This window comes from Oncorhynchus gorbuscha, linkage group LG10 (assembly GCF_021184085.1).
Source record: "Oncorhynchus gorbuscha isolate QuinsamMale2020 ecotype Even-year linkage group LG10, OgorEven_v1.0, whole genome shotgun sequence".
NCBI lineage: Eukaryota > Metazoa > Chordata > Actinopteri > Salmoniformes > Salmonidae > Oncorhynchus > Oncorhynchus gorbuscha.
This window is the reverse complement of record NC_060182.1, coordinates 50,609,370-50,624,136: the sequence shown is the minus strand read 5'-3', so window position 1 is coordinate 50,624,136 and position 14,767 is coordinate 50,609,370. Positions and strand designations below refer to the sequence as shown.

Sequence of the window (14,767 nt, the reverse complement as noted above, 5' to 3'; positions counted from 1 at the left end):
CTCTCTGGGTGGAGAAATAATATTGTAAGGCTACTGCCTTAAAGTGTAAAATAAATCCTGTGCCCTGTGGGTCAATTGTATTTTGGGACCTTCGGTTATGTTGGTATGCAGCAGGCTACACAGTCACCAAGACCTGAATAGCCTACCTGAATACTCTACGGAAAAATACAGTAGGGAGTCTCTGTAAATCTATCTGTGCAATCTCTATCTGCTTGTGAAAACCAAAGCAATAATTCAAGAGATTTTTAAAAATGTAACTAGACATGTCAGTTAAGAACACATTCTTATTTACAATGATGCCTTACCAGGCAACAGTGGGTTAACTGCCTTGTTCAGGTGTAGAACAAAATATTTTTACCTTGTCAGCTCTGGGAATCGATCCACCAATGCTCTAACCACTAGGCTACCTGCTGCTCCAGATTTGAAGCTTTGGATATTCTCTGACAGATGGACACAGGTGTAGTTCCTTGTCCTATACTCTTTGTTTTTAGATATTCGCTCATCAGCATGTGCAGGGCACTCTTTTGTATGTGAACTATTTGTGGTTGCACATGTGATTGTCTTCATGGTGACAGTGATGGCATGTATGGCTGTATATGCGCTCATAGAGCTGTATAGAGCAAAGAGTTATGGCTTTATATTAACATAGTCGAATGCGCTACAGCGGTCAAATGTTATGTTCCCACAAAGTACATCAGACTAATATTAAACATGGGTAGCTATCAGACTAACCCTAGTGTACACACACACACACACACACACACACACACACACACACACATGCACACACCACGTGTGGTCATGAATTCTTTGTAGCCATTTGGCACCACTGTGACGTTGTTATAGGCCTAAGGCACAGCTTTCCATTTACCCCAAATGATGAAAGATAGATAAGGTACATCCTGATAAACACTGCACAGAAAAATGTCACATTGTTCTAAGGATACATTCCCATGCCTCCAAATCTGCTGGAGTGTAACATCACTGAAACGCAGTTGATACATGTTTGACAAGTTGATGCATCTCATTTAACACCATAGCATACATGTATAATATGATTCATATATTGTCTCATTGTATAGAGGGATGAATGTGTGTAAGTGTCTTATATCATGCTTTTTGAAGCTCTCCATGTGTCCTGTAGCCTATGTCTCACCAGAGGCTGTTCTTTCAGTCAGGAAGCCAAAGGGAAGTCTTACATCTTCAGAAGGACACAAGGTGACTGGAAAGATTTAATTAAATTATTTATTCAACCTCAGTGCTTCCATTGCAGCCACTGCACTCCACTGATGTCCTATGCACGGCTATTTATAGCTTTAGCATTAGTGTTTTATCATGCTATGATGACTTTGTATTCTCCCTGCCAGCAATACTCAGTCATTGCATATGGAGAAAATCTCCTGGGAAACGTTAATGCCGAATGATTTTTGAGCGCGGTTACCACGGTGACTCATCTGCCGGAAAAAAAGGTAGCTGGCAATGTGAAAACGCTGAGTTATAGGTTTTCCTGCAGGCTTTTCAGATTAGTGGCTTCTCGTGTGATCCAGCTCGACGAGCCCTAACCTTATCATATGCATCGTATTCTACTAAAGATGATGTCCTCTGCAGTTTATTAATGAAGATCCAGATTCCGCTTCTTGTATTCCCGCTCCATGTAGAAACCAACCATACATGTAGAAGAGTCCTTATTTTGCATGTTGTTTTCTGTGTGTGTGTGTGTGTGTGTGTGTCAGGATCATCATCAGAACAGACCCAAAACACCCTGGTTCGACTGTCTGTTGGACTATAGATTCCCACTAGCATATTGTTTCATTGTAGTAGCAATTAACCCTATATATGGCTCCTTGAAGGCTCCTTGAACAATGAACCTAAACCCTCCTTTGCAGGGCTGAGAGAATGCTTTTTGTTTTCCACACTTTGCTTTGTTGCATAGCAGTTTATTGATCTATGCTTGCATCAGACTGATGGAATCTCATTGAGGAAGAATCCCCCTAATTAACGATGCCATAAATAACTGCAGTAACACTAAGTGTAGAAGCTGTGCAGTGGCAAATAGGTCAAGTGAAAGTCATGAAAAACCTGCTTCTCCATATTAGGCATATTAGGATCTGACAGAAATGAGGCTAAATGACCAGAGTTTTAATTTATTTGGCTACAGAATGAAATTAATCAAATGTTAATGTGAAATTGTGTAGGTATTTCAGCAAAAATACTAAATCTAAGACAGGTGCATGTGTGACAGTGTTGCCAGGAGACATTTTTACAAGTTCCTATCATGCCGTTAGACTGGTCCCTGATCTGCTGTTTGGCATTGTCAAAGACTATAGTCGTTGGCTATAGAGCACAAACAGATCTGGGACCAGGCTATCATGCCGTGCTTATACACTGGTTACAGGGATCATGTGGCTCTTTCAGTGCTTTCAATGGGCGAGACTCCTCAGAAGCAGATAGGCTATACAGACCTCCAATCCTTTAAGTGGACGTGGGTATAGGCAAGGTGACTGGGCTGGCGTGATCACATGTTCTCTGTTCTCTCTCTCATTCTCTCTCTCTGACACTCTCTTACTGACTTTCTCGCACGCACTTGCTATCGCCTTCTCTCTCTCTCTTTCCCTTCCTCTCTCACTCTCAGACAAACACACTGTCACACTCACTCCTTCCATTTCTCTTCACTCACTCTCTAAGCCAGCTGCACTCTTTTTCCTTCACATCAGTTTAATGAGGATCCTTGTGCTTCTAGAATGATTATTTATTTTTACCTGTCTGAAGAAGATAGAAGATGAGGTGTGCGTTCCACATACTCTCCAGTCTCACTAATGCTTTCCTTTCCATGTAATCTCCGCCACTTTTCATTTTATGCAAAAGGATTTCACTTCTACCTCCTCCATTGACACCACCTGCCAACCATGTATTCCTTTGATGACTTCGGGTAAGGATAATTGCCTTTCTCACTGTGTTGCTTTTGCCTTGTCCATCTGCCTCAGAATTTTCTGTTTATAGTATATATTCAGGAATAGGCTTGACTTTCTCATCCAAGATGAGAAATGGTTTTGGTAGCTAGTTATTAAAACTAAAACTGAAGTTGCTCTCTGCCACAGGGTGGCAGGTAGCCTAGTTTAGTGTTGGGCCAATAACCAAAAGGTTGCTAGATCAAATACCCGAGCTGACAAGGTAAAAATTCTCCTTCTGCCCCTGAAGTAGTCAGTTAACCCACTGTCATTGTAAATTTGTTCTTAACTGACTTGCCTAGTTAAATAATAAATAAATAGTTCAACATTTTACTATTCAGGTGTGAAGTGTATTGATCAGAGATGTGATTGGACAACAATGTTAATACAATAATATCAAATGCTTATGGCCTAGAAGAAAATGGTTTTGGTAGGTAGTTACTATACAACACGGAATCTCTGTTTTCAGCTCGGTAAGAAACCATTGGCTGTTTGTGTCAGTAAAAACACTGAACAGTTCCAAGGAGTGTTTCCTTCAATCCACTGAGCTGAGAATGCAGCCATCTGTTCAGAGGAATGAGTTTGATAAATCTCTCCATTCTTCCCAGAGGAAAAGGAGATGAGTTTCAATCAGTGTGTCAGCTTTGCCTCAGAGAGGATTGATCCCATCTTACGCTTGTATACAGACTTTTCCATGCTCAGGAATGCTAAGCTAATGCTAATTTGTGTAGTATGGTTGGGGTCAATTCCATTTCAATTCAGTCAATTCAGGAAGTAAACTGAAATATAGGGGAATAGGAATACTTCTTGAATTGAAATGGAATTGGCCCTGACATGGTGATTTGTGAGGATTGGATTTTTAGGGTTATGTTCATTAAGTGCCAAACGGAAGGAAAAAAAGTTCATTAAGTGCCCTATTGAACACAACCCAGAAGGGTCGTCAATATGCGGGAAGAATAACCTAGGGATGCTTTATATGACATCACTGGGATTTTACAACCTCGTTGTGTTTGTTGATTTGAAGGAGGGGAATGTAGCTGTTTTATGACTTTCTTGATAAGGTCCAGTGCCATGTTTCACACATTTAATTAAAAAAAATTATTTTACCTTTATTTTACTAGGCAAGTCAGTTATTAAGAACAAATTCGTATTTTCAATGACGGCCTAGGAACAGTGGGTTAACTGCCTGTTCAGGGGCAGAATGACAGATTTGTACCTTGTCAGCTCGGGGATTCGAACTTGTAACCTTTCGGTTACTAGTCCAACGCTCTAACCACTAGGCTACCCTGCCGCCCCATAGGACTGTGGACAAATCTTACAACTGACTGTAAAGCACAATGATGCCAGGAGTAACAGTTTTAGGAACATTGTCACTTGACAAACTGAATGCATTTACTGCCAAAGTGAACTCAGTTGGAGACCGCTGAACATTTTAATGGTATAATAACACGCTTATAATATATATTATCCTTATGAGCTTGTGAAATTTGCATTTGGTCGAAAATAACAGTTCATATAGAATGACAAGCATATTGATTTCACTCTGGTCAGGGATCTGCATTCAGGAGGCACAACAGGGCCTGACAACCCTGGGGAGCTTTGCTGTTGCTGAACCTGCAGTTATTGGCTTTTAAACTACCTCAGCCTCTCTCTCCCCTCTCTCTAACCCTAACTCCCCCTGCTCTCGTTCTCTCTCTCTGGCATTCTCTCCCCCTCTGCTATCTTCCTTACCTTTCAGTTGACGACTGACCCATAACATCAAACAGATAAGTTGTGTTAGCTGCTAGCCTAACTCCCTAGTGGTAGTGCTTCCTCAGGCCCTTAACTAGCTAGTCACTACAGTACCAAATTAGCTGCATTTCCCTTTAAGGATAATGATTAGTGACAGATAGGGACCTGCAGTTACAGAGGGCTTGGGGTGGGGGAAGGGCTGGATCCAGTAGCCATGTGTCTACTACTTACTTACCCCTTTCTTATCCTTGGTGATCACACACCATGTCATTACTGCAATTCCTTAAAGTTTGGAAGACTTGAGATGACCCACCCATCTCTGATGTGTCTCTCTCCAATGTTTGATACCAACAATATCTTTGCCACAGGCTATATGTTAGCATCATGGATCTGTTTTTTTTTTATTCCTGGAGCGACAGAGTCACTTATAGTAATTCAGCTTGACAATGGCCTATGTTCAGCTTAGTTCGTCCCAATACTCTGCCCACCAATCCTAACTGAGGAGGACTAATTTAACCAATCCAAAACAGTGGTTCAACCCATAGTGGTGCTCTCACCCTCAGTGACTCCATGTCAACTAGTCAGAGTATAGCGTAGCTATCATAATAACATTTGAGATTGTTCCGCTTTTTTTCTGACACAACAATAAATTGTGTTATTGAGGGTGTAGAGGGTTGGAGGACGAAGCATGGGACGGCTCATCCACACAGTGCAGTTTAGAGACATGGCCTGGCTCATATGTCAACCACCCACCATTACTCAAATCACAAAATTCCATTTCCAATTAAGTTGTATGTGTCATGGTACTTTATGTCTACTGAGATGTGTGTATGTGTGTGTGCTTGCGTGTACAGTGCATTCAAAACGTTTTCAGACCCCTTGACTTTTTCCACATTTTGTTACGTTAAAATGGATTAAACCGTGTTTTTTACTCATCAATCTACACACAATACCCAATAATGACAAAGCAAAAACAGGTTTTTAGAAATGTTTGCAAATGTATTAAACATAAAAAGCTTAAAGATCACATTTACATAAGTATTCAGACCCTTTGCTCAGTACTTTGTTGAAGCACCTTTGGCAGCGATTACAGCCTTGAGTCTTCTTGGGTATGACGCTACATGCTTGGCAATCCTGTATTTGGGGAGTTTCTCCCATTCTTTCTGCAGTTCCTCTCAAGCTCTGTCAGGTTGGATGGAGCGTGTCGCTGCACAGGTATTTTCAGGTCTCTCTAGAGATGTTAGATCGGGCTCAAGTCTTGGCTCTGGCTGGGCCCCTGAAGGACATTCAGAGACTTGTCCTGAAGCCACTCCTGCGTTGTTTTGGCTATGTGCTTAGGGTCGTTTTCCTGTTGGAAGAACCCCCCAGTCTCAGGTTCTGAGCGCTCTTGAGGTTTTCATCAATGATTTCTCTATACTTTGCTTTGTTCATTTTCCCCTCAATCCTGACTAGTCTCCAAATCCCTGCCGCTGAAAAACATCCCCACAGCATGATGCTACCACCACCATGCTTCACCAGGATGGTGCCAGGTTTCCTCCAGACGTGACACTTGGCAGTCAGGACAAAGAGTTTCATATTGGTTTCATCAGACCAGAGAATTTTGTTTCGCATGGTCTGAGTTCTTCAGGTACCTTTTTGCAAACTCCAAGCGGGCTGTCAAGTGGCTTTCGTTTGGCCACTCGACCATAAAGACCTGATTGGTGGAGTGATGCCGAGATGTCCTTCTGGAAGGTTGTTCTGTCAGAGTGGCCATCGGTTTCTTGGTCACACGATGGCCCTTCTCCTCCGATTGCTCAGTTTTGGCTGGTTGGCCAGCTCTAGGAAGAGTCTTGGTAGTTCCAAACTCCTTCCATTTAAGAATGATGGAGTCCAATGTGTTCTTGGGGACCTTCAATGCTGCAGAAATGTTTTTGTACCCTTCCCCAGATCTGTGCCTCAACACAATCCTGTCTCAGAGCTCTATGGACAATTCCTTCGACGTCATGGCTTGCTCAGACATGCGCTGTCAACTGTGGGACCTGTATATAGACAGGTGTGGGCCTTTCCAAATCAAGTCCAATCAATTGAATTTACCCCAGGTGGACCCCGATAAGGTTGTAGAGACATCTCAAGGATGATCAAAGGATACATGATGCACCTGAGCTCAATTTCGAGTCTCATAGCAAAAGGTCTGAATACTTGTAAATAAGTGTTTGGTTTTTTTTTGTAAAAAAATTTGCTAACGTTTCTGTTTTGGCATTATGGGGTATTGTATGTAGATTGAGGAGTATGTGTATTTATTTCATTGATTTTTGATGAAGGCTGCTGATACATAACAAAATGTGGAAAAAGTCAAGGGGTCCGAATACTTTCCGAATGCAATGTATATGATTGTCTGTATGTAGACTAATTGACTTGCGTGCCAGACAGATCAACTATATGTATTTGACCTTATTCAGATGGCCCCCTTCCACAAGGTGACAAATGCAAAGTGCAAACACTCATCACTCCATCATTGTCCTATTGTCTTCATTGTAAATCCAGTGCTGGATAGCACAGCAAGGGGCATCCCAATTAAAACAGACTACGAACAGGCCCTGCATGCTGGGTGGCCATGGCGACAGCAGGCTGCTGGCTGGTTTAAGGGAAGGGTGTGTGTGTGTGTGTGTGTGTGTGTGTGTGTGTGTGTGTGTGTGTGTGTGTGTGTGTGTGTGTGTGTGTGTGTGTGTGTGTGTGTGCGCGCATGCACAAGCAATCTGTAAATTCTCAGTGTGTGTTTGGTCTTACACCCTGTCACAGCTGGGTGGGGGGTTGGGGTAGGTTATAGGCTAATATCCCAGAGGCAAACAGAAGAACAACAGGAGGACAACAGCACTCAGGGGGTGATGCCTACAGGAGCAGCACCACTAGGAGCATCAGCCATCTGTAATATGATCACAAGCCGTCTGCAGCAGGCCCTACAACAGGCCTTTCAGTGACTTCATCGTCGCTAATCTCTGTGTTTACTCTGCACTCAGACTAGAAAAAAAGGGCATATTTGGGGGGGGTTTGTGAGAGTCCCCTCTTAATGAAAAAAAATAACAGTTTTATGACTACTGTCAAGTTGTTCCCTGATGGGTTTGAATAATCTTTTGAGGATAATAAAACAACTGATCTGTAGAGTTACATTTTAAAGTGTTGTATGGCATTCTGGAAGCAAGCCCAGTAATGTGACAGTTTTGCAACAAAAACAAAGAAGGTGTTTTTCAAAAATAAGTGTTTTTTTTGTAATCAATATGGATAGCCACCAGCTCCAAGCACTACGGTTCTACATGCCTCACAAGAGTGTCAGTGATTCTGGACTCTTCTACAGCAACTACTCAGCCAGGTTGGTTGTGCATTCATTTGGCAACACTTCATGATCATTAAGGAATAAGCATTAATACATTTTTTTTTAACAGTTTGCAACTTGTTATGAGTATCTGATTGTTTGTTATTGAACATCATTGGCTTTAGACACTGCAATTTGGGTGGTACATTGGCTGGTGGGTTGTGGTGGAGGAGGCTTGGTGTGTGTGTGTGTGTGTGTGTGTGTGTGTGTGTGTGTGTGTGTGTGTGTGTGTGTGTGTGTGTGTGTGTGTGTGTGTGTGTGTGTGTGGTTTTTTCACAAGCAGGGACATTTAGCTAAGAAGATAAGCACATTAATGGAGCAGGAGGAAAAGACCATTAAGGACCACATCCCTCTCTCCTATATATGGCTTATTTCTCATCCATTCAACGTGCTATACTTTCATATGTTAGAGTGGTGGGGGCAGGGTAAAACATTGAGTGTGTCTGTCATGTGGTGTCCATCAAAGTGATTCCTAGGGATTGAAGTTGGAGTTTGGTGACAGAGTATTCTGTATTGTTTGCTGGAAAAAAATGCAGTGCATTAATGAGCACAAAGGTTTCTTTTTTATTTATCTTTTATTTCAATGCTCAGTTTACAGCTATGTAAATCCTCATACTTTATGGCATTATTGTGCAATATTTGAAAAAGTCTCAAAGAAGTTTACCATTGTCCGAAAATGGTTTTGGCAGTCTGTTCTGTCCCTTATATAACCACACTTGCCACCAGGTCTTCCAACAGAGTGGAGTTCAATAGGTTACACTGTAACAAAACATTTTGTAATGGAAAACAAGTGTTTATTTTTGGACAAAATCATGTAGTCCCTCCCTGTTTCTGTCCATTTTCTACTGTTTGGTGCCTAATGAATACCACCCAGGCCTTCTGGGAAGTTGCCCTCCCTTCCAGTGGGACTTTCTCTGTGCTGAGATTACAGCCTGGTGCCTAAATGAGAGATAAACCCTAGTTAATTTAGCCTTAAAACAGGAGTGAGGTAACGATCTCCTCGGAAGTCGCCTGTAATCCCGCCACTGAGTTGCTCTGTCAGCTGGTGCGTGTGTGTGTGTGTTGGAGCTGCCCAAAAATAATTATACTGCACTGCACTCTGGGAAAAACACTAGTGTATAATCCACTCAGAAGTCGCCTGTAATCCCGCCACTGAGTTGCTCTCTGTCAGCTGGTGCGTGTGTGTGTGGTGGAGCTGCCCAAAAATGATTATACTGCACTGCACTCTGGGAAAAACACTAGTGTATAATCTACTCTATCCCCTCCCTGCTGCCCTCTTTTTAATAACAGGGAAGGAACTCCACTTCTCCTTTTTTAACTCATTCACCAAAATGTGCATGCTGCTGTTTTCCTTCATCGTCGGTGTGTGGAGCAAGGAGTGAGGGAGGGTACAGAATACAGACTGAATGGGAGAGGAAACTTTAATTAAGTCTGCTGTTCTAATGGGAGTCCCCCTCTACTGCTGATGGGACTGGTAGCTCTGGTTTCATTCTCACTGGTCTCTCTACTACACCTGAGGATGAGTACCTGTGTGTAAGACAAGAGACAGTGCTGTACTCCACAGCATGCATGTGTGGGACCTGTATTGAGAGACTCTTATTTTGACAGCGTAGACTCTGGCTCTGAAGTATAGAGCAGGGGTTGCTGGGAGATCTCCAGCTTAGATTTTGGTGCCACTGCAGGTTGTAACGGTTTTGACTTGAGGTTAATATTTATAGGGGTGCCAGGTAGGTTGTGCCTACCAAAGAAAACATTGGTTTCTCCTCTTAGTTTGAGTGGGAATGAGTCCCATCTGGTCCGTCAAGTCTACACCAATACAAAGGACTTATGTAAAAGTCAGGATGGAAATAAACTTTTCATAAACCCTTAAAACATTGGAAAGAACTTCAAAAATAACTATATTCTGTTGCGTGGGTTGTATTAGCAACAACAATGATTACACACACACATAATAATATAACACAATGAGTTCTGGTTGCTCCAGAAATGTCCTGTACCTCGGGCCTAAAAAGAGTCCAGCCCGGTAAAGGAGTTCAGTGAACTCAAGTGACTTTTGTCACGCAATGTTTGTCCGTTCATTCAGTGTAGATTAAACACATAATTAAACATACCATCAATATAACAATAATTTTACCACAGAACTTTAAAGCGTATCAACTCTTACTAAGTCCTCAACTACAACTAACTACATAAATCATCACAGTATACCTCACATCAAAACAAATGAAATACCGTATACAAAAAGGTTGTAGACAGTCGGTCAGTCAGACAATCCAATCCGCCAGCAGATCTCCAGCGGAGAAAAGCCACGGAGAACGGAGACGGGTACGTCCACGGACGCAAAGAGTGGATCCCATCCTGGGTAAACTCTCTTAGGCTACAAAACACACGTTTAACGGCAACAAAACAAACGGAATAGAGAAGCTCCGGGAACTGAGGGTTGAACACATCCTCAGTCACATCTCCATCACAACCCCACTTTTGCGCAGCTGATACTGGCTATTTAATTGGGAATTAAAGGGAAAGCGCCCTATTGGAAGGAGCTGCACTGAGACGGTTCAGAAAAATTCAGGGCCGTCACAAGGTGCACGATCTCTGCTTTTATTCTTTGTATTTTATTTGTCCCCTTTAGGCTCGATAGTCTCTAATTAATCCTTGAAGTCTAATAATGAAGTCATTGTCCCTGGATCTTCATTTTTTATCATCAGCATTACATTTGGAGGCAGCTGTGTAATTTCTTAATCTGCCTTACATATTTTTCATTACAGGTCTCATACTTTATTTTTGGCTTTGCACTTGATGTGACTGAAACGTGAACTACAATTAGCAGAATAGCAGACATATCATTGTTACCCAGTAAACGGAGTGAGCGAGAAAGGCCTTACAAATCAATCACATGATGTAGCAGACAGAGAGAGAGATGCTGTGTTGTGTTCTATTATTTGGGTCTGTTCGGGTACGTTCCACTGAACCAGCAGCATTAAACAAATACCCTGCCTGTTAACAAAGGGTTTGCCCCCTGGCTGGCTGGTCATCACCTAGGGTTGTTGTCCTCTCACCGCTTGATGCCCGCTCTGCCTCCAGGGTTCCCATGGAAACCCTGCGTTGGTCCCAGGCAAAATGTTATTTATTTGTCATGATGGGGAAATTAGGCCAACAACTTATGTGCCAAACCGGCATCCTGCTTTTAGAAAAAACACTGCTCAAATTGAACGCTGCTTACTATTAATTTAACCCATCCCCAATTTGAGTATCTCTGGAAAAAGCCGGTAAACCAGGAGTGTGCACACCGTAGTAAAAACGGTGTCCAACTAAAAACATTTTGCAACAAAAAATAGCGTTTCTTATTGGACAAGTTCAGGTTAGTACATCCCTGTATCTGCCGTTTGCTTCTGTTTGGTTCCTAGTGAATACATCCCAGAGCTGTACTACCAGAAAGTACTCAGCTAACGGATACAGAACATTAAACCGAAACCCAACATCCATGTTACATGAAAGACCCTGTGTATGTGCGTGTGCGTATGTACAGCAGAGGATTGCTTTGTGTGTGTGTCTGTGTAGGGGCAGAGCTTACTTAATTCAAAAGGCTAGAAACATGGTGGCCTCCTTTATCCAGTTCACCCATGAGGCTTATTTGACATGGTTAAGCACTCAATGTAGCAGAAGCCTCCATCCAGCATCTCACTCCCACTCTTCTAGCTAGAACATGTCTGGAGGCTAGCATTATCACAACTTCTGCCTCAAGATCCTTATAAGCCATCATAATGGATGTTGTACTACCTCTGTGTAATAGCTATTTCAAGGTATCCCCAAAGAAAACGCAAATACTGTATTATAATAGTGATGTGTCTGAGCACTCCTGTCCAATCCCAGTAAGCAAAGCTGGTTGTAAAGATGTAATTTCAACTGCAAAACTGGTTGAAAGTACATATTTTCAAGTGGGATAGGCCTATACACTTACACAGGTACAGGGGTGATTTTAATTGTATTTAACTACATTGTTATTGACTGGCTATATTGTTTTGAGTGTTAAATTGAATGGGTGTTCCTTAAAATGAAATAAGTCACACAAAAGTCTCCAATAGATATTACATACACATAGCCTGTCAATGGTCATTTAATTATTCAGGGATGTTTAGAAACAAAGACCCCATATTATTGTCTGTTTTGTTCCTGTCACGTTCTGACCTTAGTTCCTTTGTTTTGTCTTTGTTTTAGTATGGTCAGGGCGTGAGTTGGGGTAGGCAGTCTATGTTCCTTTTTCTATCATTTGGGATTTCTGTGTTTGGCCTGGTATGGTTCTCAATCAGAGGCAGCTGTCAATCGTTGTCCCTGATTGAGAACCATACTTAGGTAGCCTGGTTTCACTTTTAGGTTGTGGGTGATTATTTTCTGTTTAGTGTGTGTTGCACCTGACGGAGATGTTTCATTTGATCTCATTTGTTACTTTGTATTTCAGTTCAGTTTATTAAAACGATGAACACTTACCACGCTGCGCATTGGTCCGATCCTTGCTACTCCTCAGAAGAGGAAGAGGAAAGCCGTTACAGTTCCCCTGATAATTCTGTTTCCATTTGTGTTTTTTATCAATATTTTGACTAGTATTCATGACTTGGACATGAAAAGTGCTTATCAAGTTTTTAAAGGTCTTGAGTATAAGGAAGACTGACAGGGTTTAAGCCCATAATGACTGACAAGGAGAGCCACAGTCGCCACTTAACTTCTACATTAATGTGGATGCAACCATGATATTTGTGCGTCAGTAACTTTCTCACTCATCATTATTCACGATTCATTCAGGATTATCCGTAATCATGGTAGCATCCACATTAATGAAGAAGTGTTTAGAAACAATCTATTTTCTATTTACAATAAAAGTGACTCCAAAATGACACAATACATTATTTTTTATTCATTTCTATTGGGCACAAAATAATCTGAAACTGTAACGGCGTTCGTTCGTCGAAAGAGAGTCGGACCGAAATGCAGTGTGGTGGTTACTCATGTCTTTAATGAAACAAATGACGACACATGAAATAACTTAAAAATCCAAAAACAACAAACGGAACGTGAAAACCTAATACAGCCTATCTGGTGAACACTACACAGCGACAGGAACAATCACCCACGAAATACACAGTGAAACCCAGGCTACCTAAATACAGTTCCCTATTAGAGACAACAAGAATCACCTGACTCTGATTGAGAACCGCCTCAGGCAGCCAAGCCTAAACTAAACTAGACACACCCCTAATCAACCACAATCCCAATGCCTACAAAAACCCCAATACAATACAAGAAACCCATGACAACACAGTAAACCCATGTCACACCCTGGCCTGAACAAATATATAACGAAAACACAAAAATACTATGACCAAGGCGTGACAGAACCCCCCCCCCCCCCCTTAAGGTGCGGACTCCCGGACGCACCTCACAACCATAGGGAGGGTCCGGGTGGGCGTCTGTCCATGGTGGCGGTTCCGGCTCGGGACGTGGACCCCACTCCATTAATGTCATAGTTCCTCCCCTTCGCGTCCTGGGATAATCCACCCTCACCGCCGACCATGGCCTAATAGTCCTCACCCAGAACCCCACTGAACTGAGGGGCAGCTCGTGACTGAGGGGCAGCTCGGGACTGAGGCAGCTCGGGACTGAGGGGAAGCTCAGCACTGAGGGGCAGCTCGGGACTGAGGGGCAGCTCGGGACTGAGAGGCAGCTCGGGACTGAGGGGGAAGCCCGGGACTGAGGGGAAGCCTGGGACTGAGAGAAAGCCCAGTACTAAGAGGAAGCCCAGTACTGAGATGAAGCTCAGGCAGGTAGTAGGCTCCGGTAGATCCTGGCTGGCTGGCGGATCTGGAAGATTCTGGTTGACTGGCAGATCTGGAAGAGACTGGTTGACTGGCAGATCTGGAAGATCATGGCTGACTGTTGGATCTAGCTGCTCTATGCAGACTGGCAGCTCAGGCTGCTCCGAACAGGCAGGAGGCTCCGGCAGCGCTGTAGAGGAGGAAGGCTCTAGAAGCGCTGAACAGGCGGGAGACTCCGACAGCGCAGGAGGGAAGGAAGGCTCTGGCTGTGCTGAACAGGCGAGGCGCACTGAAGGCCTGGTGCGTGGTGCTGGAACTGGTGATACTGGATCGAGGACACGCACAGGAAGCCTGGTGCGGGGAGCTGCTATCGGAGGACTGGTGTGTGGAGGTGGCTCTGGATAGACCGGACCGTGCAGGCGCACTGGAGCTCTTAAGCACCGAGCCTGCCCAACCTTACCTGGCTCGATGCCCACTCTAGCCCGGCCAATACGAAGGGCTGGTATGAACCGCACCGGGCTATGCACCCGCACTGGAAACACTGTGCGCTCCATAGCATAACACGGTGCCTGCCCGGTCTCTCTAGCCCCCCGGTAAGCACAGGGAGTTTGCGCTGGTCTCCTACCTGGCATAGCCATACTCCCTGTAAGTCGCCCCCCCATACATTTTTGGGGCTGACTCTCAGGCTTCCATCCGCGTCGCCGTGCTGCCTCCTCATACCAGCGCCTCTCCTTTTCCGCCTCCAGTTCTTCCTTGGGACGGCGATATTCTCCAGGCTGAGCCCAGGGTCCTTTTCCATCTAATATCTCCTCCCAAGTCCAGAAGTCCTTTGATCGCTGCTCCTCACGATTAACAGGGAGAGTTGGCTCAGGTCTGACTCCTGACTCTGCTACTCTCTCCCTGAGCCCTCCCCCAATACATTTTTGGGG

At 43.6% G+C, this 14,767-nt stretch overlaps 1 protein-coding gene across 3 annotated transcripts in view; it reads left to right on the top strand.

The window, feature by feature from the left end:
- LOC124046216 (ena/VASP-like protein) overlaps positions 1 to 14,767 on the top strand; it is a 68,313-nt gene that overhangs the window by 3,267 nt on the left and 50,279 nt on the right. For 2 of the 3 annotated variants that reach the window (XM_046366342.1, XM_046366346.1), the window contains exon 1: positions 2,582 to 2,929. The exons of the other annotated variant lie outside the window; for it this stretch is intronic. In XM_046366342.1, the coding sequence (XP_046222298.1) occupies positions 2,907 to 2,929 (23 nt within the window). In that variant the 5' untranslated portion in view covers positions 2,582 to 2,906. Of the gene's footprint in view, positions 1 to 2,581; positions 2,930 to 14,767 lie in introns of those variants that run through there. 3 annotated transcript variants of the gene reach the window in all.